The sequence below is a fragment of the Pongo abelii genome, chromosome 9 (genome assembly GCF_028885655.2).
Source record: "Pongo abelii isolate AG06213 chromosome 9, NHGRI_mPonAbe1-v2.0_pri, whole genome shotgun sequence".
Lineage (NCBI taxonomy): Eukaryota > Metazoa > Chordata > Mammalia > Primates > Hominidae > Pongo > Pongo abelii.
Genome location: NC_071994.2, coordinates 114,869,775 through 114,894,758, shown reverse-complemented (window position 1 = coordinate 114,894,758; position 24,984 = coordinate 114,869,775). Strand labels below are relative to the sequence as shown.

The following is a 24,984-nucleotide window of genomic DNA, read 5'->3' as shown; positions in this document are numbered from 1 at the left end:
CAACTAATTGTGAGAGGATTGTAGCTCAGACCTTTATTATGTAGCTTTATGTCCTTGATAAATGATCAAAGGATATAGGGAATTATTAGATGTTAAGGCAGGCACATTGATTCAAAGACATTTGACATCTTGTTTCAACCTAAGCATTTTCATGGAGAGGAAGCAAGTCAGTCTGATGTTTGTATTTGCTGTTGTATAGGTGACCACAGTGGCCTCTACACCATTTCCTTGATGTCTTTCTCAGTTAACGTCGGTTATCCATGATGTTGCTGGAATAATCTTGCTAAAATTCCACATTGGTCATCAGGTTACAAGTTTGCTTTAAAAACCCATCACTGTTTTTCCTAATCAAATCTAAGTCTTTCATAATGCTGTGTGGTCTGGGTCCACCCTAATTGTCTAACTTCGAAGTCTCACAGGTTTCAGCTTTTTCCGTTTGTGTACTGGATACATGTCTTTACCCTTTCTAGGAATTCCTCTCCGCTTCTCTCCACTTACACAGATCCTCCCAAATCTTCACTGCCCAGTCAAGGCTTCTTTCTGTGCTGAAGCCTTCCTAGACCTTCCCTGTTCACTCTTCTCTGCACTGCTACAACCCTCACAGCCTTTACTACACAATGCCACACTTCATTCTAATTGCTCTTACACCATGTGACTTCATGGAGTGTGTTAGCTTTCATTTCTCTGATAAGAGCATATTTCCTGTGAGGGAAAGTATCTTCTGTATTCTTTTTGTAGCACATAGTAGGCACTTATATTTGTTAAATAATTGATGGTGCACATAGTGAGCTCCTTGCATCCCTTTTCTGTGGATATGCACACTTGGAAACTGAGTTGGAGCTGAGCATGCTTGTCATTGCAGCATGATTACATGTGGAGTCTGATTGCAGAGAGGTTTTGCTTTTGGTCCACATTTGATTTTCATGTAAGTAAACTAGGTTATGCTTAAAAAACAATAAGCAATATGAGAACATGTTTTTGACCTCTTCTGCAGTATATGCCATCCGAGAAGCTGCCACCAACAACCTCATGAAACTAGTTCAGAAGTTTGGTACAGAGTGGGCCCAAAATACCATTGTTCCCAAAGTGTTAGTAATGGCAAATGATCCTAATTACTTGCATAGAATGACCACTTTATTCTGCATTAATGTAAGTATAACATAACTGTTATTGCTAAGCTTAGTCATTAAAGCGAAATTATTCATGACTGTTTCTGAATTCTCAATGTACTGTCTTCTATTTGGAATATATGTCTTGTATTGATTAATTGGAATAGACAGGAGATGAGAGAAAGTGTCAATTTTAAAATTCATGTTAAAATCTACAGTATTGCCTGGGCACGGTGGCTCATGCCTGTAATCCCAGCACTTTGGGAGGCTGAGGTGGGCAGATCACCTGAGGTCAGGAGTTTGAGACTAGCCTGGTCAACATGGCAAGACCTTGTCTCTACTAAAAATACAAAAATTAGCCAGGCATGGTGGTGCATGCCTGTAGTCCCAGCTACTTGGGAGGCTGAGGCAGGAGGATCCCTTGAACCTCGGGCAGGGGGCGGAGTGCACAGAGGTTGCAGTGAGATGAGAGCGCGCCACTACACTCCAGCTTGGGCGACAGAGCAAAACTCCGCCTGAAAAAAAAAAACAAAAAACTACAGTATTTTAAAAGTTCAACTTATTTGTGAATTCTGGTCTAATTCTCTGATCATTTGAATGATTCCTGTGTCCCCCACTCAGCTGCTCAAACTAGAAATATTTTCCTATTGGTTAATTATTTTCTTATTAAATATTAATTTGTTTCATTAGATTTTGGAATTTTTTAAAGTATTTTAAATGTGCCATCTTATTTATTTTTCTAGGCACTGTCTGAGGCCTGTGGTCAGGAAATAACCACTAAGCAAATGCTGCCCATCGTATTAAAAATGGCAGGAGACCAAGTAGCAAATGTTCGCTTCAATGTGGCCAAATCTCTACAAAAAATTGGACCAATTCTAGATACCAAGTAAGATTTTAGTGTTTAGTCTTGTTTTAAAAGTGTATTTTAAATTTTACCTTATAGTGGGGAGTAATTAGCTAAAATTAAGTTCAGGGATTTTCACTTTACCTAAGATCTGGGTTTGCTTAAAGAAAATAATTTAGCAACTATTTTTGAGGATGTCCACTATGACTTTTATATTTAAGCTCTGTATATGTGTAGATCACTGTCTGAAGCTGATTTTGCTGAGAATTTCTTTAGAATTTCTTTATTTTGTGTATTTGTCAAGTTTATAAATGTCTTTAAATATTTTTTTACTTTAAATTTTAACAATTACCATAAACCATATACACCAAAAAGGATTTCTATGGCCCGTTAGACTGTCTTTCACAGATAATACTTTTGAATGTCAGTGCTTTACAGGGAGAAGTTAAGCCAGTACTACAGAAGTTAGGTCAAGATGAAGACATGGATGTCAAATACTTTGCACAGGAAGCTATAAGTGGTATGTATTTCCTTCTTTTGCCTTGCAGCTTATGCCTTGGTTAATTGGGATTTATCTCTATTATGTGAGAGGTGTTAAGTGGGTAGGATGATAAGTATTATGGGAAACAGGGAGGGTAGTAAGTTCCTGGAATGCTGGTGTCTCTCTGATTAGAACCCTCTTGGCCCACCATTTTCTCATAAGTGAGCAGGCTATATTTCTCTTAGTTACATGTAGGACTGGGTAGGAAATACGATTCTCACTGGTAAGAATAGTTTTTCGTTTGGAATTTAACCAGTTTTTAAAGTTTCACTTCTGATTAGCCTGGCTGAGTAAAGACAGTAACCACAGTGAGAAGTTGTTAGTTTGATACGTTTGGATCATTGTTATTGTGCTTAATATTCACATAGATCGTTCATGAACTTTCTGTACCACTAACCTGATTTTGTTTGGAATTTTCCAGTTCTTGCATTGGCATAATGAGGAGCAGGAGGGAAAAGGCCTTTACTAAATTCTTGTCACAGATTTCTAGTCAATGTGCTCTTAACTGGGTGGAGAAGGAATGGAAAACCTTCAAGATCTCATCCAAGCAAATGGCAACAACTTAGAAGAAATCAAATTTTAGTGACTTAATTCTTTCTAAAGATGAAATGGGATTGTTTTTTACTCATCTTCCTTGTTAAATCATTATTTAAGCCATTCTTATTGACCAATTCTTGACACTTGATACTTGATTGTCTCCTCCTAATGCTTTATCCATCACCACCTGGGCTCCTGCATCCTCACTGTGGAATCAGGCACCAGCCACATAATGTTCCAGACAAAGCCTGGAAGGGTGTGGACCCAGACATGGAGTGGAGTGATTCTCTTGACGTTTACATATATCTCTGTGTCTCTCCCTCATTCCAAAGCTAAATGTACATGTTTAGAATGACTTATTTTATAAACTCTTTGGGAGACATGTTGAGATTTGACCATAATGAAAGCCACATTTTCCTGAATTATGATGGTTTGCATTAGTCTCACGTGAAAAGGGAATGTGGAAGCTCAGGGTTAATGTAGTGGTTGTTTTGGTTTTTATTTGCTCAATTTTGTCTGTAGTCATGTCATTCAGAAACCTGAAGTGTGGCTGCATCTTGCTGCTAACGTGTGATATTGACGCCTAACTGAATTTGAACAGCTCACCACTGTGCCTACATTTAAAAATACTTCTCTCTCTTTTCTAAAAAGCTTTAACTGTAGTGCCTCCTAATAAGCAGTATGTCTGTTTCATTGTGAGATTGCAGTTCTGTATTTTGAATGAGTCTAAGAACCACAGGGATAATACTGTGCAGATTTCCTGTTCTTTACCTGGCTCTGCTTCCAGCAGTATTAATACCTAGTCCTTGCTGCATTGTACAGTAGCTTTTCAAACTGCAGTTTTATTGCTAATTTTTTAGTATGGGTGATACTGGAGTCTTATCATTTGAAGTGTTTGCTTTTCTACTTTTACAGTAAAACCTCATTAATTGTGAAATTTAAGATAATGAGTTAAGCTGAAGCGTTTACTGAAGCAAATTAATAGTAAGGAAGCCTATTTGAACTACTTAAACAGTATTAAAGCCCTTTTTAAAAAGCACCTATTTGGGATCATTTGAGGTCAAGAGTTCGAGATCAGCCGGACCAACATGGTGAAACCCCGTCTCTACTAAAAATACAAAAAAGTTAGCCGGGCGTGGTGGCACACACTGTAGTCCCAGCTACTCAGGAGGCTAAGGCAGGAGAATTGCTTGAACCTGGGAGGCAGAGGTTGCAGTGAGCCGAGAATGTGCCACTGCACTCTAGCCTGGGCCGTAGAGCGAGACTCCATCTCAAAAAAAAAAAAAAAAAAAAAACAAACTATTTTTCACATAATCAAACTCACCTTGTCTCATGACTTTTGGTTAAGGGGGTTTTCCCATAGTTTATTTTTCTCTCAGTGCATCTTGCTATGAGGTTTGCTTGTTACCCTTTTGGTTTTTGAATTGTTGATTTGTTCACAACCTCTTTTAAATCTAACAAGTCCTGTTCTGTTTAGTGAAGGCCCGAAGACTCCTCTAAGACTTTGTATATTTGTTACATAAAACCAAGTTTTACTAAATACTTTCAAATTTGTCCTACATTCGAAAAATAGAAATTGTAAATCAGAGGTTATCTGTCTGCATTTTAAACTGCCAAATTACCTTATAGTAAGTTTCTATTTTATGACTTTGGGCCAAGAATTAAGTATTTTCCTAAGCACAAATCTTCTTCTATATTCTCATTTTAATATCTTATACTATTATTCTGTAAACATTTTAATTTTAGTTTCATGGGTCTTTATTTTTTATTACCTGCAAGTTATGTTCTTCTTCATTGAATTTCATATTTGAGAGACATTTATCTTCATGAAACAGATTTGCATTGGAACCATTGCTTTACTCTGGTTGGAAATGCCATTGTTTTTGGGACAGACTTTTAAAATGCTCTTGTGTCTCCCCGCAAGGAGCCCTAAGCATTGACTTCTCTACCCTAAAACTGTTTGAGAGAGGGAGAGTGGGCCCTGGCTTTCTCAAGCATGGGTCAGGGGGTTCAGCGGGGCCTCTGTCTTTTGTGGTGACCCCTCAGGGGTTTCATTGTTTCCTTCTGACTTAAGCAATAGAGAGAGAATTTGTTTTGGTACTCTTCAGAGGAATTGTGCTTTGGCTCATAACTTGGCCATGTTCTCCATGAATTAGTTCTCCTATTTTTTTTTTAAACTACCTTAAACTTAAGGGAAAAGTTCTCCTATCTTGATTTCACTGGAATATAGGCTTTAGGAGCTCTGTAAGGCTGGTATTTTTGTCTGTTTTATCTTCTACTGTATCGCCAGTGCCTGGAACAGTGTCTGGTGCACATAATAGGTGCTCAATAAAAATGTGTTCAATGGATGAATTTCTAAAATATCCTCTGATGTGTGCATGGAACAAATCATCAAAAGAACCAGACTGTGTCTTATTCTCCCATTGACAAAAGATTTTCCTGCTTTCAGGAAACAAGATTTATGCTGCCCTTTTCTGGTCCCCTGGCTTAGACTACAGTTCTGTGTGGATTTGTCTGATTGCTTCAAACATGTAATGTTGTTTTTCATCCTTGGTAGCTTACATCAGTTGTTTGTTTGATTAGAAAAATGAAGCAGACACACACACACACACACACACACACACACACACACACACACACACACACACACACACACACACACACACACACACACACACACACACACACACACACACACACACACACACACACACACCACGTATGCCAATAAAAATGTCTCAGCAACAATGGAATTCACCTTGTCTCTCTATAATTTGTGTGGGGTTTACCCCTCACAGGTTTAAGAGACCAGGTCTTGTTTCTCTCTCTGTGCTACCAAGAAGATGTGAACCTGAGAATGCATCTTGTTTCATGAGAAGGAAAACAGGTGGATATGTGGTTTCTAACGAGGTCTTGTTGAAATAACGGGCTGCCCTCAGCTCACAGAAATACCACAGCTCAGCCACTGTGATGCAGAGCCCCAGGGGTCTTTGCCAGACAACTTGTCGTGACTCAACAGAGACTGGCAGCCTGACCTTTGAGCTGGCTTGTCCAGGATTCAGGTTGCTTGCATAGACTTCCAGGGAAGCAAGCCTGTCCTTCCTGACCCGGCGTTTAACCTGGTGCACTTTTGTTCCTTTGTTAACCGTTGTGTTGTCACTAAACTGAAAGGCTGGGGCTTGCCCTTAGACGTCACATTGGCTCTGTCCCTGTGGCTATGGCAGGGCAGGGTGGCCAAATAGGTCAGGTGCTTGTTCTGTCCTCTTGCCTTTTACTTAAATTCCTCTGACTTTTAAAAATGGTGACACTCTTATCATAAAGCTTCTTCTTTTTCTCCACTGCTTGGATATGAAACTAGAGAGAGAGGCCCTGTTGCGCAGTGTTCTCCTGGTTTACCAGCTGAGTTGACTGCAGTCTGATGTGATGTAACTGTTTCCCTTTGATTCTCCAGTATTCCTGTTTCCATCCAGTTCCTTACTCTCCTCTTTCCTCTTCCCTCGCACATCTCCCTCCAGTCCTCTGTACCTAGAATAGTCTCACTGTCCCCCGTTTGCCTCCACGAGCCTGCTGTTTCCAGGAAATTACATAACGTTCAGTTGGGATGGAAATCTTCTGGAGGACGAATAGAGTTTAATTACTCATTGCGTCGAAAAGCCAAGCCATTTCTGTCTCCAGAGTTGTTCTCTTAAACTGATATGAGTTCTGAAAGGAGCCAGGTCTTTCCTGTGGTTGGGGCTCTGGAGACCATCAGTGACCAGGATGTGGGGAACAGCCAGGTGGACACCAAAAGGCCCGATGGGGTGGCGCTTTCCAGGGCCCCGAGGGAAAGGCACCTCAGCATGACCCTGGGCTGCCCCAGCTTTCTCTGCCCAGTGCCCCATATACTTGTAGGCTGCTGCTGGACTTCCCAGCTCTGCTGGCACAACTGAGGGCATCCTGGCTGGGAAGCGCAGGTGGGCTAGGGAGGGATGTGCCCTGGTCAGGGACAGTTACAGCGCCATTGTCTGTGTCTCTAGTGGTGGCACAAAGGCTGAGGAAGCTAGATTTTCCTGTGAAGGACAGTGGAGAACCCAGTGTCCCTCGGGCTGACAAGAACCACTTCCCAAGACCCAGAATGCCTGGAGAGGACACGGGGAAGGTAAGTGCCCGGAAGCCTGGGGCCAAGTCCTGCCCTCAGGGCTGTGGGCAGCCAGGGTGGCCTGGTGTGCAGGGAGCTGCCACAGGGTAGGCGGAGAAGCAGCACCTCTCACTTTGTCCCCAGGGGAAGAGTCCAATTTTAAGGGCCGGGAGTAGATTTTGAAAGCCTGTTGCTGGCTTACTTCATTCTGGGAATGCTTTCTGAGGGGTGGGTCGCTGGCCAGAGCTGTCACTCTTGTAGCTTGAGGCCCATCTCCCATCGCCTCCCAGTCCGACAGCGAGGCCCATGCAGAGGACACTGGTGGGGTTTGGTGAAGAACTGCTTGTAAAAAGGGGCTGTTCCCACTTTCCTCACATAATATAGAAGTGACTTGCCATAATTCCTGTCAGTTATTTCCATTCAAGATAAAAATAGTTGCAAGTTTCTCTGTAACAGCTCAGATGTTCTACAAGCCCCATTGGATGCCACTGTGTGGAAATGGTGTGAAAAGCCCCAGTTCAGCAGTCAGTGGGTGCCAGCCACTGCCCCAGGGCCATTCATTAGGAGGGCGATTTGTGACTTACAGATACATTCAGAAAAGGAGAGCAGCAGGGCTTGGCTGCCTCGTGCAGATGCCAGACTGCGTTTAGTTCATGGGGAAAAATCTGACGTTCTCACACCCATTCTAGTGGGTTCGCTTAGTGAAAATTCAATGAAGTAACATCAAAAAGGCTGCCTTGTAAGTCACATGGCTTTTCATTTTATGTGAACCGAAACCATGAAAACGTTTTTTTCCTGTTGTTGAGGTCCAGAATCGCAGTCACTCATCTTAGAACGTTCTTGCCTTTCTGAGGGGCTGCACCCTTGTCCGTGGGCAGCTCCAGCTGTTCCTGCAGTGGCCGCACAGTGGGAGGAAGGGCTGGGTGACCACTGTCCAGATGGATTCCCGGGATGGCCAGCCCTTGGAGTCCATGTCCTCTTCACAGAACTGGGCCTCAGGGAGGAGAGCTTGGCTGAAGGAGTGGGAGCGACAGTTACATATTTTTTAGGCCTAAACCACAGACTTCTTTGGGAAGAAAGGGGTTACGTCTTCCTACAAATTCAGAGCCAACTGCTCATGCCATGAATGCGTGGTGTGACCCGATCTAAGTGTGGATCATTGAGGCGGCCCTCCCATGGCTGACCTGCTCAGCTCTGACAGGGCCCGGGCTGCGCCTCCGCTAGCTGAGGAGTCACTGAGAGTTAGTTGCCGTTACTCGAGCCTTGGTCACTGCAGCACCTTGTCAGGCACTTCAAATCTCATGTCCTCACCCACCCTAGGTGCTAGGTGCTAGGTGCTGTCATTATTTTTCGGTCCCTCGTGAATCTCCCCCAACCCCTGTCATGTCTATTTGGGAATCTTTTTTCCAGGAAAGGAGGCCCAGTGGTGCTAGGCCTCTGAGGCTTCAGTTCATTTAATTCAGAAAAATCCCCCGCCCCATGACTCAGGGAGCCTTCCATGCATTTGTTTCACTTAAGGAAAATGACCCGAGGGTGAGATGGAAAGGGAATTGGCTGTTGCCAGGCAGAGCCCTATGTGTCAGGGGCCAGCAGCCAAGTGAGTGATCCAGGAAGTCATCCAATTGCAACCAGAAATTGTTCTTAACCCCTCACTGTCTAGGGTGCGTAGCGGACTTGCCAATCTGTCCGAATGGGGTGAGCGTGAGCGCGTTGCTGTTGAGAGCCCGGGGAACTGTCAGTTCTCAGCCAGCCTCAGGGCCCTCAGGGAGCCTTTGGACATCCCAGGGGCTGGGCCCGCCACTTGAAGAGAAAATGGAAAGGGCGAGAGCCAGTCTCCCTTGGTGAAGGGCGCCTCCTTGGCACCCTTGAAGTCTGTGGAGGTGCCTCTGTGTTGGATGTCACATGTGTCCCCCCAGGCAGGATCTGCCAGGGAGCAGCGAGAGTCACCTCCCACACCCTGCTGCCCCAGGTCCGCGTAGCAGCTCGCTCCTGGACGGGACACAGGGTGCCCCCGCTGAAGCTGCTGACGGGCCTTGTCAGGCAGGGGTTAACAGGGGATTTGTTTATTGAATCACCAAGTAGCTGTCACATGATTTTAATCAAAACACCATTACCCTGACAACAGTGATGTCAGTCTTGTTATTGCAGGAAGGAGCAGCTGTGAGGGACATTCAGTCTCCATGCAGAGCCCAGGTTTGGAGACTAAAATCAAGTGAAGCATCCATAAATAATGGCTACAGACACTGCCTGACTGCGTCCACCCTCCTCCTCTTCCTTTTCTCTGCAGACAGTCTGTCTTGTACACACACTGACCCGAGACCAGCCCCTGCGCTGCGTCCCAGCTAAGACCATCTTCTGCCTTCCATGCCCCTTCTACTGTTGTTTCTGGTTTTTTCCTGCCTTTCTTATTTTCCCCAAACTCAGACAGTCCCTTGGGCCCTGAGGGTCTCTGACTTGTGCCTTTTGATGCGTGTCTCTTCTCTGGATTTAATCAGCACCTGCTGGTGAACCAGGCTGTTCTGGGCCTGAGGCTGGAGCCATTCTGCAGCTCAGGAACCTCGCTTGTCCTAGAGCCAGCCTCCAGCATCTAGCTGCATGTCCTGTTCCTCCCAGAGAGTTAGGCTGGCAGGGCCTTCGCGCTGCCCTGGGGGTCTCAAGGGCAGCTCTGAGGAGCTCCGCTGGGAGTGTGTGAAGGGGAGGAGCTCCTTAAGGGCCAACCTCTTGGCCAGCGGATTTTGTTCTCTTGAACCCAGAAAGACTACATGAGGTATGATTCCAGTCAAACTGAGGACTGATGACAAAGACCAAAGCCGAGGGATGTCTGATCCCATCCCCAGCGGCCTCCAGCTAAGGGAGTTGGACCTTGAAGTCCACGGGGAAGTGAGACGTAGGCTGGTGACAGGGCCACAGGAGCAGGTCCTTAGGCTGACCTCCTGTCAGTGCCCTCTCCACTGTGGGGCCTGGGGGCCGAGCTGTCCGCATGAAAAGACTCCCCCAGACCTTCCAAGTCTTCTCCACACTGGAGCTTGACCTAACAGTTGGAGATAAAAAAGTCCTCCTACCTGTGACATAGATTCTCAGGGATGTTCTTATGTTTGTGGTACCCATGTCTGATGCTGCCTAGAACTCATTTCCGAAAATTCAGAAATCGTGGGGCAGAGTTCCCAGTTCTTAGCCTGGAGCAGATGCTCAGAACAGCACAACCACCCTTAAGACGGTGAAGACAGAGCTCACAGGCAAGAAGCAGCCATTTTCTGTACGTAGTGTTGGGGCAGGGAAGAGTTAAAGTAAGATAGGCAGAGTGGGACTCTGTGACAGCCCTCCAGGGGAGTGGGGGTCTTCCAGGAGTGCCAGGCCAGGCTGCATTTGCCCCTTGCGGTAAACCCAGGGGTGAAGCCAGCCAGCCTGTGCTCCAAGTTACCACTGGAGACACCAGCCTTTACAATGATTTGCGTAGGTTAGTGGCAGGGCTGAGAGGGCGCCAGGGGCTGAGGCCTCTGTCAGAGGTTCTTTGCTGCCTCCCGGACTGTCCCTGCGTGGAGGGTGGCCAGGTGGCGGCTCCTGGGCTGGGTGGGAGCCGGGCCTTGCTCTCCCAGGCTTGCTCTGTGCCCAGCCCTCCTTGCCTGGCCCTCTCATCCCTGGTTCCCTTCCACTGCCTGCCTGCCCTTCAGCCCTCACTTTGCTGGCACAGGGGCGCTGCTAAGCATTTGGGCTCTGTAGCGACTGGAAGGCAGTTCTGGTGGATCCCAGACGGAAGAGACGGGCGAGGCTGTGCGCTCCGGGAGCTATGTGTGGCATGCTTGGAGGAAAGGGCTTGGTGGGCTTTTCCTCCATTCCATTGTGTCCCACCCCCAACTATATGGGTGGCCCTGGGGTGACAATGAACAGTCTCCTCAGGGTCCGATTTGTCAGTCAGCCCCACTCTGGGCATCTCACTTTTGGGGAGTGAGGAGCTGGAGCCAGAACTGTCCCAGCCGACCTGAGGAGAGTGACTCAGTTCTCCCTTTGAGAAGCTCAATCCCTAATGCCTCATTTTCCTCTGGGCCCACATTTTCTGAACGTTCTGCTCATCCAGCTTTTGGGGGCTCGGGTCCAGGGGAAGTCCGCTTCCCATGCTGCGGCTCCCTCCTGTCTCCTCCCTCCCAGACACTGCGCTGGCTCGGGGGCTCAGCCCATCTCATGCTTTCCCTGGGCTTGGAATCTCTCTTTGCCAATTTCAGAGCAGCTCTGAGTCAGTCTGCCCTAGGAAATCCCCCCAGAAACACGGACAAAGGGAGGCAGCAGCAGGAAGGCTTGCTGGAAAGAACAGTGGCCGAGGTGCCTGGCAAGCTCTCTGCCTTGCCTGATCTTGGGTTTGGCCTGAGTGATTTGTGGGCACAGCTTCATACCTGGGGGGAGGCAGGTGTGCCAGTCACGCCTGTGTCTGAGGGAGGGCCCAGCCCCTTCGCCTCAGTCAGGACCCGCATCTGCCTCCTAAGGGACGTTGTCCAGGATGATTCCTGTGCGATAATCCATCGCTTAAGGGCTGCTCAGCTTTTGAAGTCACTGGTGGGGCTGAAATGAGAAGGCAGAGCCATGCTCTCAGCCCCCAGGGCAGAGCAGCCATGTGCGTGCTGTGCAGGTGACATTTCCTTGGTAGCCACGTAGCACCCAAGATTTAGTGCACAAAGCCCAGAATTTCCTCCCATGGTGCCCACGGGCTGCTGGCGAGCAGGAGGCTCCCTGTCACCTGGATCCACCCAGGGAGAGATGAGAACCCCTCAGCAGGGACGGTCCCTGTGAGCTTTGTTTGTTTGTTTATTTGTTTGTTTTTTGAGATGAAGTCTTGCTGTGTCGCTCAGGCTGGAGTGCAGTGGTGCGATCTCGGCTCACTGCAACCTCTGCCTACCAGGTTCAAGTGATTCTCCTGCCTTAGTCTCCAGAGTAGCTAGGATTACAGGCGCCCGCCACCACGCCTAGCTAATTTTTGTATTTTTAGTGGAGACGGGGTTTCACCATGTTGGCCAGGCTGGTCTTGAACTCCTGACCTCAGGTGATCCACCCGCCTCTGCCTCCCAAAGTGTTGGGATTACAGGCGTGAGCCACAGCACCTGGCCAAGAACTTTTGAGAGAGCAGAGGCTGAGTCAGGGGTTCCTAACTTTGGTCCCTGGTGGGGAGGGGGGCCTCGGGGGCCCAGGAACCAACTCCTGTCCTGAAATTCTGTGTCCGAAGTTCTGGGTCTGTGTACATGCTCTTTGGGAAGAGTCCATAGCTTGCATGTCAAGGGGATCTCTGAGCCCTCGATTTAAGATCTAGTGGGGCAGAAAGCAGCTGCTGGCCAGGAACAGAACCTCGGGCCCTGTTCCCACCTGTCCTGCATCTTGATGAAGGACTTGGGAAGTGCAGGCACTGCTGGCCGCTTCCATCCACTGGGCAGAGGCCCTGGGTTTGGGGTGCAGGCCTCCCTGCTGCTCCTCTCTTTCCCCACCCTGCTGGAGCCTTCGACTCACAAAGGCTGCAGAACTGAAGGGTGTCCTGGGGAGTGCGAGGCTGGGGCCTGGCTGGCCACTGGTCTGTTATTTTGCCTGCGTCCTGGGGCATTGAAGTTGTTTTTGGCAACACAGAATAAGAATGATGGAGAAATCTGGTGGGAAAGGGAAAACATTGTTACTGAAATTTAGTGCTTTCCTTAAAAAAGAAATGAAACTCAGCAATACCGAAATTTTGGGTAGCCAAGGGGTAACCGCCAGTTTAAGGCAGAACTGAGCTATTGTCAGCAGAGTCGGGCACCAGTGGACGTCGGTGGAGAGGGCTCTGCTCCTTCCAGCCTCTGCCAGTGTGGGCCCTGCCAACTGCACCTTCCCACCGCTGCCCAGAGACCAGCGGCTCACCCCGCAGGGAGGGAGCTGTTTCTGTTCTATAGCATGGGCTCAATTGGAATGGTTTGAGTGAAACCAAATTTCAGTCGAGATCCTGCTGCCAGCAAGCTGGATATAACAGTGGCCTTTCACTCAGGGCCTGGCACTGAAACAGGTCCAGGACACAGGAGAGCAGCTTGGCACATGGTGTCTCCAGCACCCTGAGGGCATGGAGCTGGGCCTCAAAAGGGTGCCCCGCCCGTGTGAGGGAGCGCACTGTGTGAGCGCGCGTGCAGTGTCGAGGCCTTTGGCAGACCCCAGAGAAGATGTGACATCGTGACTAAGTAGCAGTGTCTTTTGCCTGGCAGCTCGCAGCACCTCCCCTCCCATTTCCAGCCCCTGCCCTGCAGCTGCCTGTCCTCGGGGCCCCCTGCATCTGCCTCCCCTCCTCCTACCGTGGCATGAGGCCCTTGCCCAGGCTACCTGGGCCGACGCGCTTTGCCCTGGGACTCTGAGAATCAAGGAGCAGTAATTAAGCAGTGCCCAGCGGGGCCCTGTCCTTGTGCAGGCTGCGGTTAGCAGTGCTTCCGTCAGCGATCTGCAGCAGCTAACGTGTACTCAGGCGATTCGGAGCAAGGTATTATTTACCCTGCTGACGTCAATGAGAACATATTATCCACTGTCCTTTTCTGCAGCCTGAAATGAGCACCAGAACTCAGAGAACACAGCCACCTTCCATACTCTAAAAATTCCACCCAAGGCCCGATGAGGCAAAAGCCCTATCGCATTAACCTGACATTCACATCACCCGGGCTCTTAGAAAACAAGTTGTTTTTATTTTAATTCAAGAGGGTTGGAAACATAAAAACAGTACATTTTCCTTGCAGAAAATTACCCCATTTACCATTTGGTACAAAGATTATTTATTACACTGCATTTTAGGCAATTTCCTAACATTGAGTGACAAGTTATACTTTTGATTTTTTTTTCACATTGGCGCTATTATGATTTGCACTCATAATACCAAAGCTACTGAACTCACCAATTTTTTTCTTACTAATTAAAAAAAAGCACACAGAAAATATAACTACAATTAGGTTAACTTTATCAAAAGTAACTCTTTCAGACCAAACATCCAGCAAAACCACCCACCTCCCTTCAGATATAAGCAAATAATCTTGCCCTTTCTACAAAGTGCAAATACCTCTGTATCCCTTTTATTTCTCAAACTGCAGTCCCCGAAGTGAAGCAAACCTTTCTCTCCACTTCTTTCCCCTTCAGAGATTTTGGTGAAGGCAGGTTTCTCTTACCACCCGTGGTGGAAAGGTCTCACCACTTGAATTTCCTTGACTGAGCAAATCTTCAGCAGACAGACACCGCAGAGCCAGCAGCAGCCCATTATCTGCACTGGGGAATGTGACATTATTCCATCTGGGGTCATATGTTTCCAGGATGTTGTTTTGTACTTCTATTTTTAAAGCTCCCCTCTACCCACCCACTTTGCCTCTGAAAAGACAGAGTATTAAGTCAAAGTCTGTTATTTTTTAATCCTAAAAGTAATAAGCACTTCTATTTGATGGGGCTTGACTGTAAGGAAATGTTATGCCCCTCGTTGAGACAAAGGCTGAGTTCATGACCGTTCCTGCTGGCCTGCAGTGGTGGCCTGATGCCGTGCAATGCAGCCCTTTGGCAATTGAGAGGGGTGTTCTATAGGAAACTGCTGTATTGTAACTTGGAAAAACTAGACATCCTTGAGGTGAGCCTAAACTTCTGCAGTTAACTGGACGCTGAAAGGCAGGTGGGTCTGTGGGATCTTTGTCTCCCTCAGCCTGGCTCAGTGCACGGCCACCTGGACAGCTGCACTGTCACCTGAAGGCGGCCTCTTCCCCAAAGCCAGGCGGCTGTTGAGTGGAGAATAAGGTTGTGGGAACAATGTCACATTCACCCTGTGCTTGACCAAAATGGGGGCTTTGTTTATACAGCTGTTTGCTTATGAAAAGAGTCAGATGCTACTGAGGAAAGAGAAGGGAAAGAGAGGGCTTCTTCCAGAGCTAGAAGCCAGAGAACCAAAACCAGAAGCCAGTCAACCCAAGCGCGTGTCCCAGCTCCTCCTATCACCAGCTGTGATCTCAGAGAAGTCACAAACTTCCCAGAGCTTTGGTTTCTTCAGCTGTGAAAAATAAGGACAGTATCTCCCCAACTAATTTCATAGAATTGTTGTGAGGATTAGAAGAGAGTACTTGTGAAAGTGCTTGGTAAAACTAATGTACAAATATAAGCTATTGCTCCCTTGTGGGTGGGCGAGCGGAGTATCTGGGCAGAACCCAGCAAAGCTCTCCCTGGGTGGGTCTGCGGGCACTGCTGCCGCCTGGTTCTCTATCTGTGCCCCAGTGTGTGCCTGAGTCTGCTGATAGATTGAAACCTGCCTGGAGAAGATGTGGACACAAGGTGGGGGTGCACGTAGGATGGCTGTTAGTCTTCTAGAATCAGCTAGGCTACCTTAATTAGGACAAAAATGGTAAAATAAGAATGTGAGAGGCTACTGGGAGGTGAGAGGCTCCACTGCCCTCGTTCACCTGCCACCAAGGGCCAGACAAGGGCTCTGACATTACAGGTGCTTCAGACCACACTGTAGAACCTGTCAGAAGGGAGACAGAAACTTTAAGAAATCTCTTTGTCCAGTTTAGAAACAGAGGCAGATGATACTGCTCGTCTTTTTTTTTTTTTTTTGAGGTGGAGTCTCGCTCTGTCGCCCAGGCTGGAGTGCAGTGGCACAATCTTGGCTCACTGCAAGCTCCACCTCCCGGGTTCACGCCATGGTCCTGCCTCAGCCTCCTGAGTAGCTGGGACTACAGGTGCCCGCCACCACGCCCGGCTAATTTTTTGTATTTTTAGTAGAGACGGAGTTTCACTGTGTTAGGATGGTCTCAATCTCCTGACCTCGTGATCTGCCTGCCTTGGCCTCCCAAGGTGTTGGGATTACAGGCGTGAGCCACTGCGCCCGGCCGATACTGCTCGTCTCTCATACATTGCTCTGAAGATAAGTTCTATAAAAAAATTCCTGGTCGGGTGCGGTGGCTCACGCCTGTAATCCCAGCACTTTGGGAGGCCAAGGTGGGTGGATCACCTGAGGTCAGGAGTTCGAGATCAGCCTGGACAACATGGTGAAACCCCATCTCTACTAAAAATACACAAACTAGCTGGATGCGGTGGCACACACCTGTAGTCCCAGCTACTTGGGAGGCTGAGGCAGGAGAATGGCTTGAACCCAGGAGGTGGCGGTTGCAGTGAGCTGAAATTGCGCCACTGCACTCCAGCCTGGGTGACAGAGCGAGACTCTGTCTCAAAAAAAAAAAAAAAAAAAAAGTTAAATAAATTCCAGAAGCAACAACATGATCAAAGATCCCTGCCTGTACAATGACTCCAACTTACAAGCCTCCCTGTTCTCCAATTTTCACCTTTGATGTTTAGGCACAAAGAGACTGAGTGGCTCGGGTGGCTTCCCAGGAGGCAGTAGAGGCAGCCCAGTTTAGGAGTTCGAGTGTAGCAGGTCAGCCCCAGCACTGGTGTCAGCCACTGTTCACAGGGACTGATACTGTGAAATGACACACTGCATATTGTCTCTACAGGAGGTCAAATGGGAAAAAGTTATCTGGAGTAAGAATTTTCTTTAAACCAATAGGGAGCTTAAATGTGACTGTTGATACAGGTTTTAAAATGTAATACAAACATATTTACGAACCTGGGGCTTGACTAGAGGCTGGAGGACCCCAAAAAGGAGCGCCGCTCACTCACTCTGTCCTTGCATCCTCAACTGCCCGCATGTCTTCAGAGGCTGCTTTAGTGCCCACACGCCTGGGACCAACTGTGACTCCAGGCTGCTGCTTGTCACCTTGCCTTAGTTTCCGGCTGATCACCTAATCACTCTGGAGCTGGGAATATCCTTCTCCTCACGTCTAACCCATGGGCAGAATTCTGTGAGCGTTTCCCTGCCTTTAGGACTGATGACACTCGGTGTGTGGGTGGAGGTGGGGGAATCGGTCAGTCTCATGATGAGTCCCTTCTGCTGGAGACTTCGGTCCACGAGAGAGGGTGGGGGCAGGGGAGAGGCCGATACTCCTACAGGGGGTCCCCCCTTGCTTCCCATCAAAATACAGAGCACCCCATTACTCCAGCACCAGAGTTGGGAAGGGGCACAAGAGGCAAGGGCTGGCTTCAGTCTTGGGCTCCTGTCTGTCCCACCCACTGACTCCAGCATATGGTTTAAACACTTGGGAGTTCTTGATATCTGAGGAAGAAAGGGCCACTGACTTTTTCTTTCCTAGGAGGCAAAAGTGGATGGAAGAGAGAAGGGGTTTGCTCAGATGGGCATGAAGAGTCCCTAAGCCCCATCCCCTCTCCCCTGGTGGGCCCTGATGCTCTCCCACCCAGGGATTCTCAAGGTGGTTGGTGTAGAGAACCATCGGCCTCCTTCTTTTCCCATGGTGACAGAGGGCAGTGCAGGCAGAGGTGGCGAGGGGGCAGCTGGGGACGGTCAGTGTCACCAGGAATGTGAAAGTGGGCCCCCTCTTCCTGTTGGGCTAACATGCTATTTGCCTTACAGGGACCAGTGTATCAGTTGCATGGAGATACTAGAGACACACTTGCCCAGCTGGAAATTGCAGAGCTAGTGCATTTCTCCCAAAGCACAGACTAATACCCCGGATTAAAAAAAAGAACATAAAAAATAAAGTACCACACATATTGCACTTTTTGCCGAATGAAATTTTTACCTCACGTTCATCTCACCAAAGTCTCTTCAGAGGAGCCTGGTTTACAGGGTCATGAAGCTGATGATGATACAGTAGTGTACACACTGCTAATGTGAATCAGACTGGAAAGCAAGTCAGTACTTCAGAGTAGCCCCGCAGAAAAAGAGCGATACTAAGCCTTCTTAGTGTTTTGTTAGTAGTGATGAAGAGAAAACTGCTTGGAAGCTTCCATGGGTCACTAGTTAGGGACAGAGCAGCACAGGTGATCAGACAGGGCTGAGCAAACACCTGACTGACCAACAGAACCAGTCTCCTCAGCAGCTTACGTTGCAGTCAATACAGAGGGTTATGGAATTTATTGATTTCTGCTTGAAATAAGATATAAGCAAATAGGAGCTTACAACACAGGTCCCAGCAGGAGGGGTCATGTTCTGCATCAGGCCGGTGTCCACGCCGCTGCTGTGTCTGACGGCTCCTGATAGGCCTGGCTGCTGTAGGGCACCTCTCGATTTCTCTCTGGGTCCTTAACCTTCCAGTAGCCTCTCTGCAGTCCCTCATCGGTTGGCCTAACCGTCCTGCCATAGCTCCCAGGTCTCCTGGGCTAAGCAGCTCATGGCATTGTTGGGGGGGGGGGCGGGGCAGGAGTTCATGTCGATCTGTAACTACACCATTCCTGCAGTTCTGAAATGAGTGGCCCCCATTTTCAACCTGGAGGCATTTTAATATCGCAAATATTGCAGCACTTCTGTAGTATATTTTGGGAAAACGTCTTCCTTCAGTCTAAACAAATCAAGCCCCATTTTATAACTGGCTATTTTGCAAAGACTCAAAACAGATTAGAGATCTTAATGAAATGATCTCTTAAATGAAATGACGTTCTTTATTTCACGAAATCATCTTAAGCACGAGCAGGAATAAACAACTCCCAGAAGGAGCTTAATTCATTCTTCCTGGATTTTCACTGTGTGTTATTAAATCACAAAAATGACAGTCCCCACACTGCCCTTTCCCAGTGACACCGAGTCCAACCGCGAGCACAGTGCCTCTGCGAAGCATCCTGGAACCCATGGTGAGCGCTGGCGACCAGGCAGTCTCTGGCCAGCAATAGGGACTGCTCAAGTTACCGACGTTGGTAGGAGCTGGGCTCGCATGGCCAGAATGGAACCCCCTAGACTTTCCACACGTCACCTGCCTGGACACTAACTACAAAGAGGAAAGGCAACTTAAAGGTGTTTTCTAGATGCAGCATCAGTTAGTCCCTCTCTTTGTGCTTTAAGGAAGATGCTTTGTGCTTAACACACATTTCATCTGCTGATGGGACAAGCCATTATAAAGGGCAGAAACGATCATCTTTAGAATTAACACTGACTTTGTAACACCTGGATGTTAACTGTCCAAATGGCAAATTATTCATCATTTCTAGGGATACAGTAAGCTAGCTGTAGCATCTAATTTTTACTTACTTTGATGACTGAATTGTAAGTGTTGGTTAAGTTTTATTAGTAATATAATGTTTGGCAGATGATCTGCTTAAATGGTTAACACATCTGTGGTTCTTTGAATATTGCTGTAATACTTGAACATTTCATTACAAGTCAAAACTTTAAGGAAATTAAGAATGCTGATTCCCACATGGTGGAAAACAAACTCTGAAGTGACTTTGGATTTAGCATTGACATAAATGGAAACTGTTGGTTTCTACAGAAAAGAAAGAATTAAAGCATGATCTGGGGGAAAGGCACCGCACTACCACTTCACATGGGATGGAAAAGTTCATTTATCGTGTCCTTAAAATCTCTAAGCCCTATATGAAACTGTCCAAATATACAAAGCTCAATAAACTACTAGCAACATATAGTGTAAGGTCAAAGTAGTTATTACATCGGAAAAGAGACAACAGGTACCCTGGAGACCGACTGCCCCCAAGCCAGCAGTGTCCACGAGAAACTGCAGGAAGAGCCTGTCTTCCCTGGCCCAGGGCTGGTGCTCTTGATGCGTTCTTGAGTTTCTTGCCCCCTGCCTCCACGGTGGCGGGTCTCCTGTCAGTCAGTTCCACGTGTGACACCTCTGGAGTCCTGAGTATATTCTGACACTCGGCAACCCAGGGCACCTTCTGAAGGGGTGTGTCACCTGCTTCCAAATGGAGATGAAGGCAGTCTCTGGGGTCAATACCAGCTGTTATTTAGTGGCCCCTGAAACAGAGCTCATGCCCCACTGCTTTGTGATGGCCTTGGGGGACAACTTGCATCAGCAGCTAAGAACTTAGGATTCAATGACAAAGCACAGCTTTCCTTTATTTCCTGTGCATCTGATTTCCTGATGTCTTCTTGATTTGCCTTGTAGCAATATGTGGTTGCTCAGCTTCAGTGAAAAATATATTGCCTTTTTTCCCCCATATATATGTAATAGCACACACCTTTTCTGCTTTCACCAAGGTTGCCCTTGATAATAAACGGATGTAATCCTGCATAAGACCTGGGTCTGAATGTCTTCTTAGGAACACATTTGTCAGTGCCGCCCTCGAGAGCTTGCTCCACTCGACCGAAGGGCAGGAGCCTCAGCCTACAACTATGTTCCAGCACTTGCCACAGAAAACTTTGTGGTGGGGCAGAACTAGGAGGAAGCAACATCCACCCCAGCCAGGCCCTCTGATTCCAGTTGGGTGACTAGATTTCTCCCCATTAGGGAGAGGGCAAGAAAATAAGCTTTAAATTTAAAAGGCTGGAATAAAAATAGGAACATACACTCTTCCTTCACCTGACCCACCTCAATTCCTGTGCTGAGACTTAATTCACCAGGACATACCCGTTGTGTTGTGGATCCACAGCGTCTAGCATTTCACAATCAAAGAGTCCAGGTAGCTCAGAGAGGGCTAGTGGGTCATAGCTGGAGGGGGCCTCTTGCAGTCCTGGGCTTCTGGGACAGTCTGGCCCCGTTAGGTCGCTCTGCTGGGCTCCATCCACAGGATACTGACAGGGAGTGGGATAGTCTGGCGCAGGGGAAGCAGCGCTTGGCAGCTCACAAGTCTGATAGGAGAACTGTAAGGGGGCTGGGGCAGCTCCTGGCTGTCGTGGTGGTGGAGGTGGTGGTGGCGGTGGCGGCTGCTGCTGCTGTAGCTGTGTGGGCAGAGGAGCAGCCCGGGGACTGGAAGTGGAGGGCAGGGGCTGAAGCTGCATCTCTTGGTACTGGCTGAGGAAAGGGCTGTATTGCATCTGCTCGGAGGAAGGCTCCAGGACAGGGCTCAGGGGCTGGGTCAGGCTGAACGGTGGGGCCTGCTGAGAAGGCGGTGGAGTCTCCTGGCGGGGAAGGGGCAGCTGCTGACTTGGCTGTGGATAGGAGCTCTCTGCTATCTGCATCTGATTAAAATAGGCCTGCAGTTGAGACTGCTTCTGAAGAAAGAGTCGCTTCTGCTGGAGCCTAAATTGGTAATATCAAAGGAAAGAATTTTAAATCTTCTCAAGTGATGGCAATTTTAATGTAAATGCAATACCAGTCACTAGCTTCAGTCTTCTACTTAAGTCTCTCTCATGTCAGCAAAAACAAGTGGGAATGGGAACCAATTGTGTTGGGTCTCTTAAACCTAAACTCATGTTTTGCCCCCCAGTTCTGATGATCCTTCAGTGCTAACGTGAGCAGGAATGCATTTTCTCTGACTCCGAGTTTTTTCCTTTATACAGTGAGAGGATGATTTCCCTTCTGGAGAGGCTAGAAGGGGAGAGAATCACACCTTGGCCTCTGCAGGTGTCTGCAGTTGATGGATTGATTAGGGTAGGTCTACCTTGGCCAAGCTGCTTCTACTAGCGAGGCTGTGGGCACACATGATAGTAAGGGAGGACGGAAGGCTCCTGTGCCGCCTACCCCACCTCCATACTTTGGGCCACTGACTGTGAAAGCTTGGAGCTAGTCATACCCCAAAGAGGAAAAGCTAGAAGAAAAGGAAAACAAAGTACACCGTAGGGCTGCCAGTGCCCAGCAGGACCATCCTCCATGGATACTGAGATATCCTCTTAGTAATCATGCTCAGAGGGCCCGTGACACATGCAGAAAACCTATTTTCCTAGTAGTGGCTAACGTGAGAGGGAAAGGACAACACATTCAGTGTTCTCAAGGCTTCCAGAAAAGGAAGCAACTTCTTTGGCCAAAGTCCCCTTCTCACCTATGTTCCTGCAGCTGCTGCTCAAGGCTCCGCGGTGGTTCTTTGCAATAAAGCTGACAGGTGTTCTGGGCCTTTGACAGAAGGCTGGGCTTCTGGAAGAGCAGAAAAACAACATGAGCGTGACAATGTGCTGTCACCTAGGATGCAGTCATCAGATGTGCTTCTGCCTGCAGGATGAATCCAACTGCATTCTACAGAATCCACACGGGGTGAAGGGACTAACATTTACTCCCTGAGACCCTGAAGGAGCATCGGGCCCGCAGGCCTGGGCCATCTCTGACCTCACCTACTTCCTTTTTCCACTCCATTTCCAAAAGTCCACTAGGACTGTGAGGCTCATGGACATTAAAAAGCAACGAGAAAGGTGGAGTTAGATCTTGAGAGCAAAGGCCCCAGCACCCGCTGAATGAATGATTCATCCTTTACGGGATCTATGCTTTATCACTTTTTAAGATTTTTATGTACCAACATAGAAAGCCCATGTAGAAATTCTGCAGACTTAAGGTTTTCATTTTATTTTTTACTCATTAAGAGGAATACAATTAGAAAGAAAGAAGCCAGGTCTCCCATTCCCAGCCCTCAGTGGCATATCCTTTCGTGGGGCTTGAGGACAAAGCCTTTCCCACCACCAACACACAGCATAAAGCTAAATCTGAACACGTTTCTAGAAACTGCAAGTACAGAGTCAAAGCTACTTGCCTATAAGGAATCAAGCAGCTACCCTAAATAAATGCCAGGCAAAACAGGTTTCTGCTTTGCAGAAGAATAGATTCTGGATGAGCAGAGTGAGGTGGACTCGCAAGGATAAGGACCCACCTGGAGTCTGTGCTGCAGGTACTGGGTCTCCAGGCTCTGCCGTGGGGACAGCTGGGGATGCACACTGGCAGGGAGAGTGGAGACGCTTTCCTGCTGCTGAGAAACTTCCTCCTGAGGAGCAAGGGGGTGGAAACAATTTTCAATTCCCCATGGGGAAAAACGTCTCAGTTCTTAGCTGGAGCACCTTTGCAAATGTCCAAGAGGAATTCCAACTCCATTGAGACTTACTGATACTCAAAGCTTTTACAGAGCCAGTAGGCTGAGGGCTCATTACTCTGCAGAACATTTATGCGTGTATTATCTCTAGTTAACAATTACCTAGTCAGTACTAGAGCAAAGGCTCTTGGTGTCACCAGGAGGCCATGGCCTTCATGTGGGCCTTGAACTATAATCCTCTTGGATGCACTGAAAATAGGCTCAAAATAAAATCAGGTAAGTAGCAGTATTTATTGTATTTTTAGTATGAATAATCCACTTGTAATATTTACTAAAGTGATACCACATCAAAAGTAGTGGTGAGAAGCTTCTCATTTGGGTGTAGTTCATTATTTTTCATTTGTGTGTGTGTGGCGGGAGAAGGGGAGTTCAAGGGCGACTGTAAGAGGTCGCTCATCTGTACTCTGCCCCGTGAGCCAAAAACAGCTTGAGAGTGTCCAGGCTTCCATCTGGTATTGATCACTTGGAAGCAGCGTGGATGGGTTGAACCCGTCAGTGGCAGGTGGCAAAAACAAGGCAAAGAAGCTGTGGGTTTTCCCAAAGAACCTGTTTGCTCCAGGACTGGAGGAAATCCTCTAAGTGAAAATGACCATCTTCAGGACAAACTCACACCTCATCCTCACAGAGCCATTGAGGGAAGGGCCTAAGGTACCCACCTGAGGGCAGCTGCTAGCAAGGTCCTGGAGCTGAGAAGCCGCCGGTGCCAGGTTAGGGTCCGCCTCCGGTCCTATTTGTTCATACAGCAACTGCACTTTGTTCAACTCTAGAATTCCTTTGGTTCTAGCCAGATTCTGAAGATGTTGTCTAAATGCTACAATTCCTGAAAGAAAGCACGAAGACCAAACAGTTTAACTAAAATACAAGGCCTTTCAGTGACCACAGGTGACCACACCAAGATGGCAAGAAACTGCTCTCCTACAACGCGAGTTTCAAAAAGCAGAGGAGGAAGTGCTCACCCTGGGTGAGGGAGGTATCTGATGCTCTGCGGCCCTCTCTGAAGCTCACTGGAGACCTGTTGTGGACCTCTCGTTTCTGGGAGCTCAGAGCCTGCATGGCTGGGTTGGTAGGTCTCAGGCTTATGAAGGGAGATGTCATCCGGGGTGAAGGCTGATTGGCTAACATGATGTCCTTAAGGGAAGGGTTGTCTTCCAGAAAGTTCAGGTCCCTCTGAACAGACCCCATATCATACTCAGAGTCCACGCTGTCAAGGGAGGGGCTGTCATTCATGGAGAAAATTTTCCCTTTAAGAGAAAACAGAACAGATAAAACCAACAGCAATAGCATCTTCTTGGAACATAGGGTACAAAGCATAACCAGCTTGAGTCTTGACAGCTACCATGTCCTTAATTTCCAATGAAAACATCTTTTCAGAGCCCTTTTACTGGCCAATTTAGTCATCTTCAAGTTTAGTGGGGAAAACACTCCAGAAGTGGCATCTGTAAGATCTCAGCCAGTCCAAAAAAGCCAGAGTCCCTGATCAATCACGTGGCACCCAGATGAATCCTGGGGACTACGGGAGCCAACTCAGAGACATTTCAATTCACCTTTGATAGCTGCTGCCAGGCTGTGTCTGCTATACCTGCTGAATCTGTTCCATAAAGGAATAAGCTATCGACTCAATTTTAGGAGTTGGCTGGCATCATGATCACTTGTTGGCGATTGGAGTATGAGATGATGCCATGAAGACTCAAGCTAGTGTCGCTCCTCTACCGTACCTGCCCCAGGCATCACGACCAGTTGATTGGTCACTTCTGACAGAGTGTGCCGTCTCTGCCCGCTGCGTGTGGACTGAAATGCCTCAAAGGCATGAGCGGGGTCTTCCTCGGCCTCTCCTTCTGTCTCCAGCCCTTCGTCAATGGAGGTCTCCATCATGTTGCTGGGCAGTGACTGGCATCCCTTCCGCACCAGGACAGGAGGCACAGGGTCAAGCAGACAGCCATTGACCTAAACGCCAGGGGAGAGAGGAAACTCAGTTTCTGCACTGCTGAGACAGAAAAATCCACAAAGGAAAACATGTCAAGACTTGTGGCAAACTAGAAATTAAGTGAAATATTTAAAC

The 24,984-nt window shown here is 47.8% G+C and overlaps 2 protein-coding genes across 8 annotated transcripts in view; one reads left to right on the top strand and one right to left on the bottom strand.

Moving 5' to 3' along the window:
• PPP2R1B (protein phosphatase 2 scaffold subunit Abeta) overlaps positions 1-17,734 on the top strand; it is a 39,334-nt gene extending 21,600 nt beyond the window's left edge. The window contains exons 12-16 of one of the 6 annotated variants that reach the window (XM_024254769.3): positions 995-1,149; positions 1,853-1,995; positions 2,382-2,473; positions 7,048-7,169; positions 17,590-17,734. In XM_024254769.3, the coding sequence (XP_024110537.1) occupies positions 995-1,149; positions 1,853-1,995; positions 2,382-2,473; positions 7,048-7,169; positions 17,590-17,682 (605 nt within the window). In that variant the 3' untranslated portion in view covers positions 17,683-17,734. Of the gene's footprint in view, positions 1-994; positions 1,150-1,852; positions 1,996-2,381; positions 2,474-2,915; positions 4,576-7,047; positions 7,170-7,734; positions 14,712-14,968; positions 16,747-17,589 lie in introns of those variants that run through there. The other 5 variants (XM_054525050.2, XM_024254772.2, XM_024254768.3 and 2 more) reach the window with 5 other exon arrangements.
• An 862-nt stretch (positions 17,735-18,596) lies between these two features.
• SIK2 (salt inducible kinase 2) overlaps positions 18,597-24,984 on the bottom strand; it is a 123,246-nt gene continuing 116,858 nt past the window's right edge. For both annotated transcript variants that reach the window (NM_001131291.1, XM_054523544.2), the window contains 6 exon segments: positions 18,597-21,154; positions 21,894-21,985; positions 22,710-22,820; positions 23,582-23,745; positions 23,882-24,166; positions 24,641-24,869. In NM_001131291.1, coding sequence (NP_001124763.1) covers positions 20,524-21,154; positions 21,894-21,985; positions 22,710-22,820; positions 23,582-23,745; positions 23,882-24,166; positions 24,641-24,869 — 1,512 coding nt within the window. In that variant the 3' untranslated portion in view covers positions 18,597-20,523.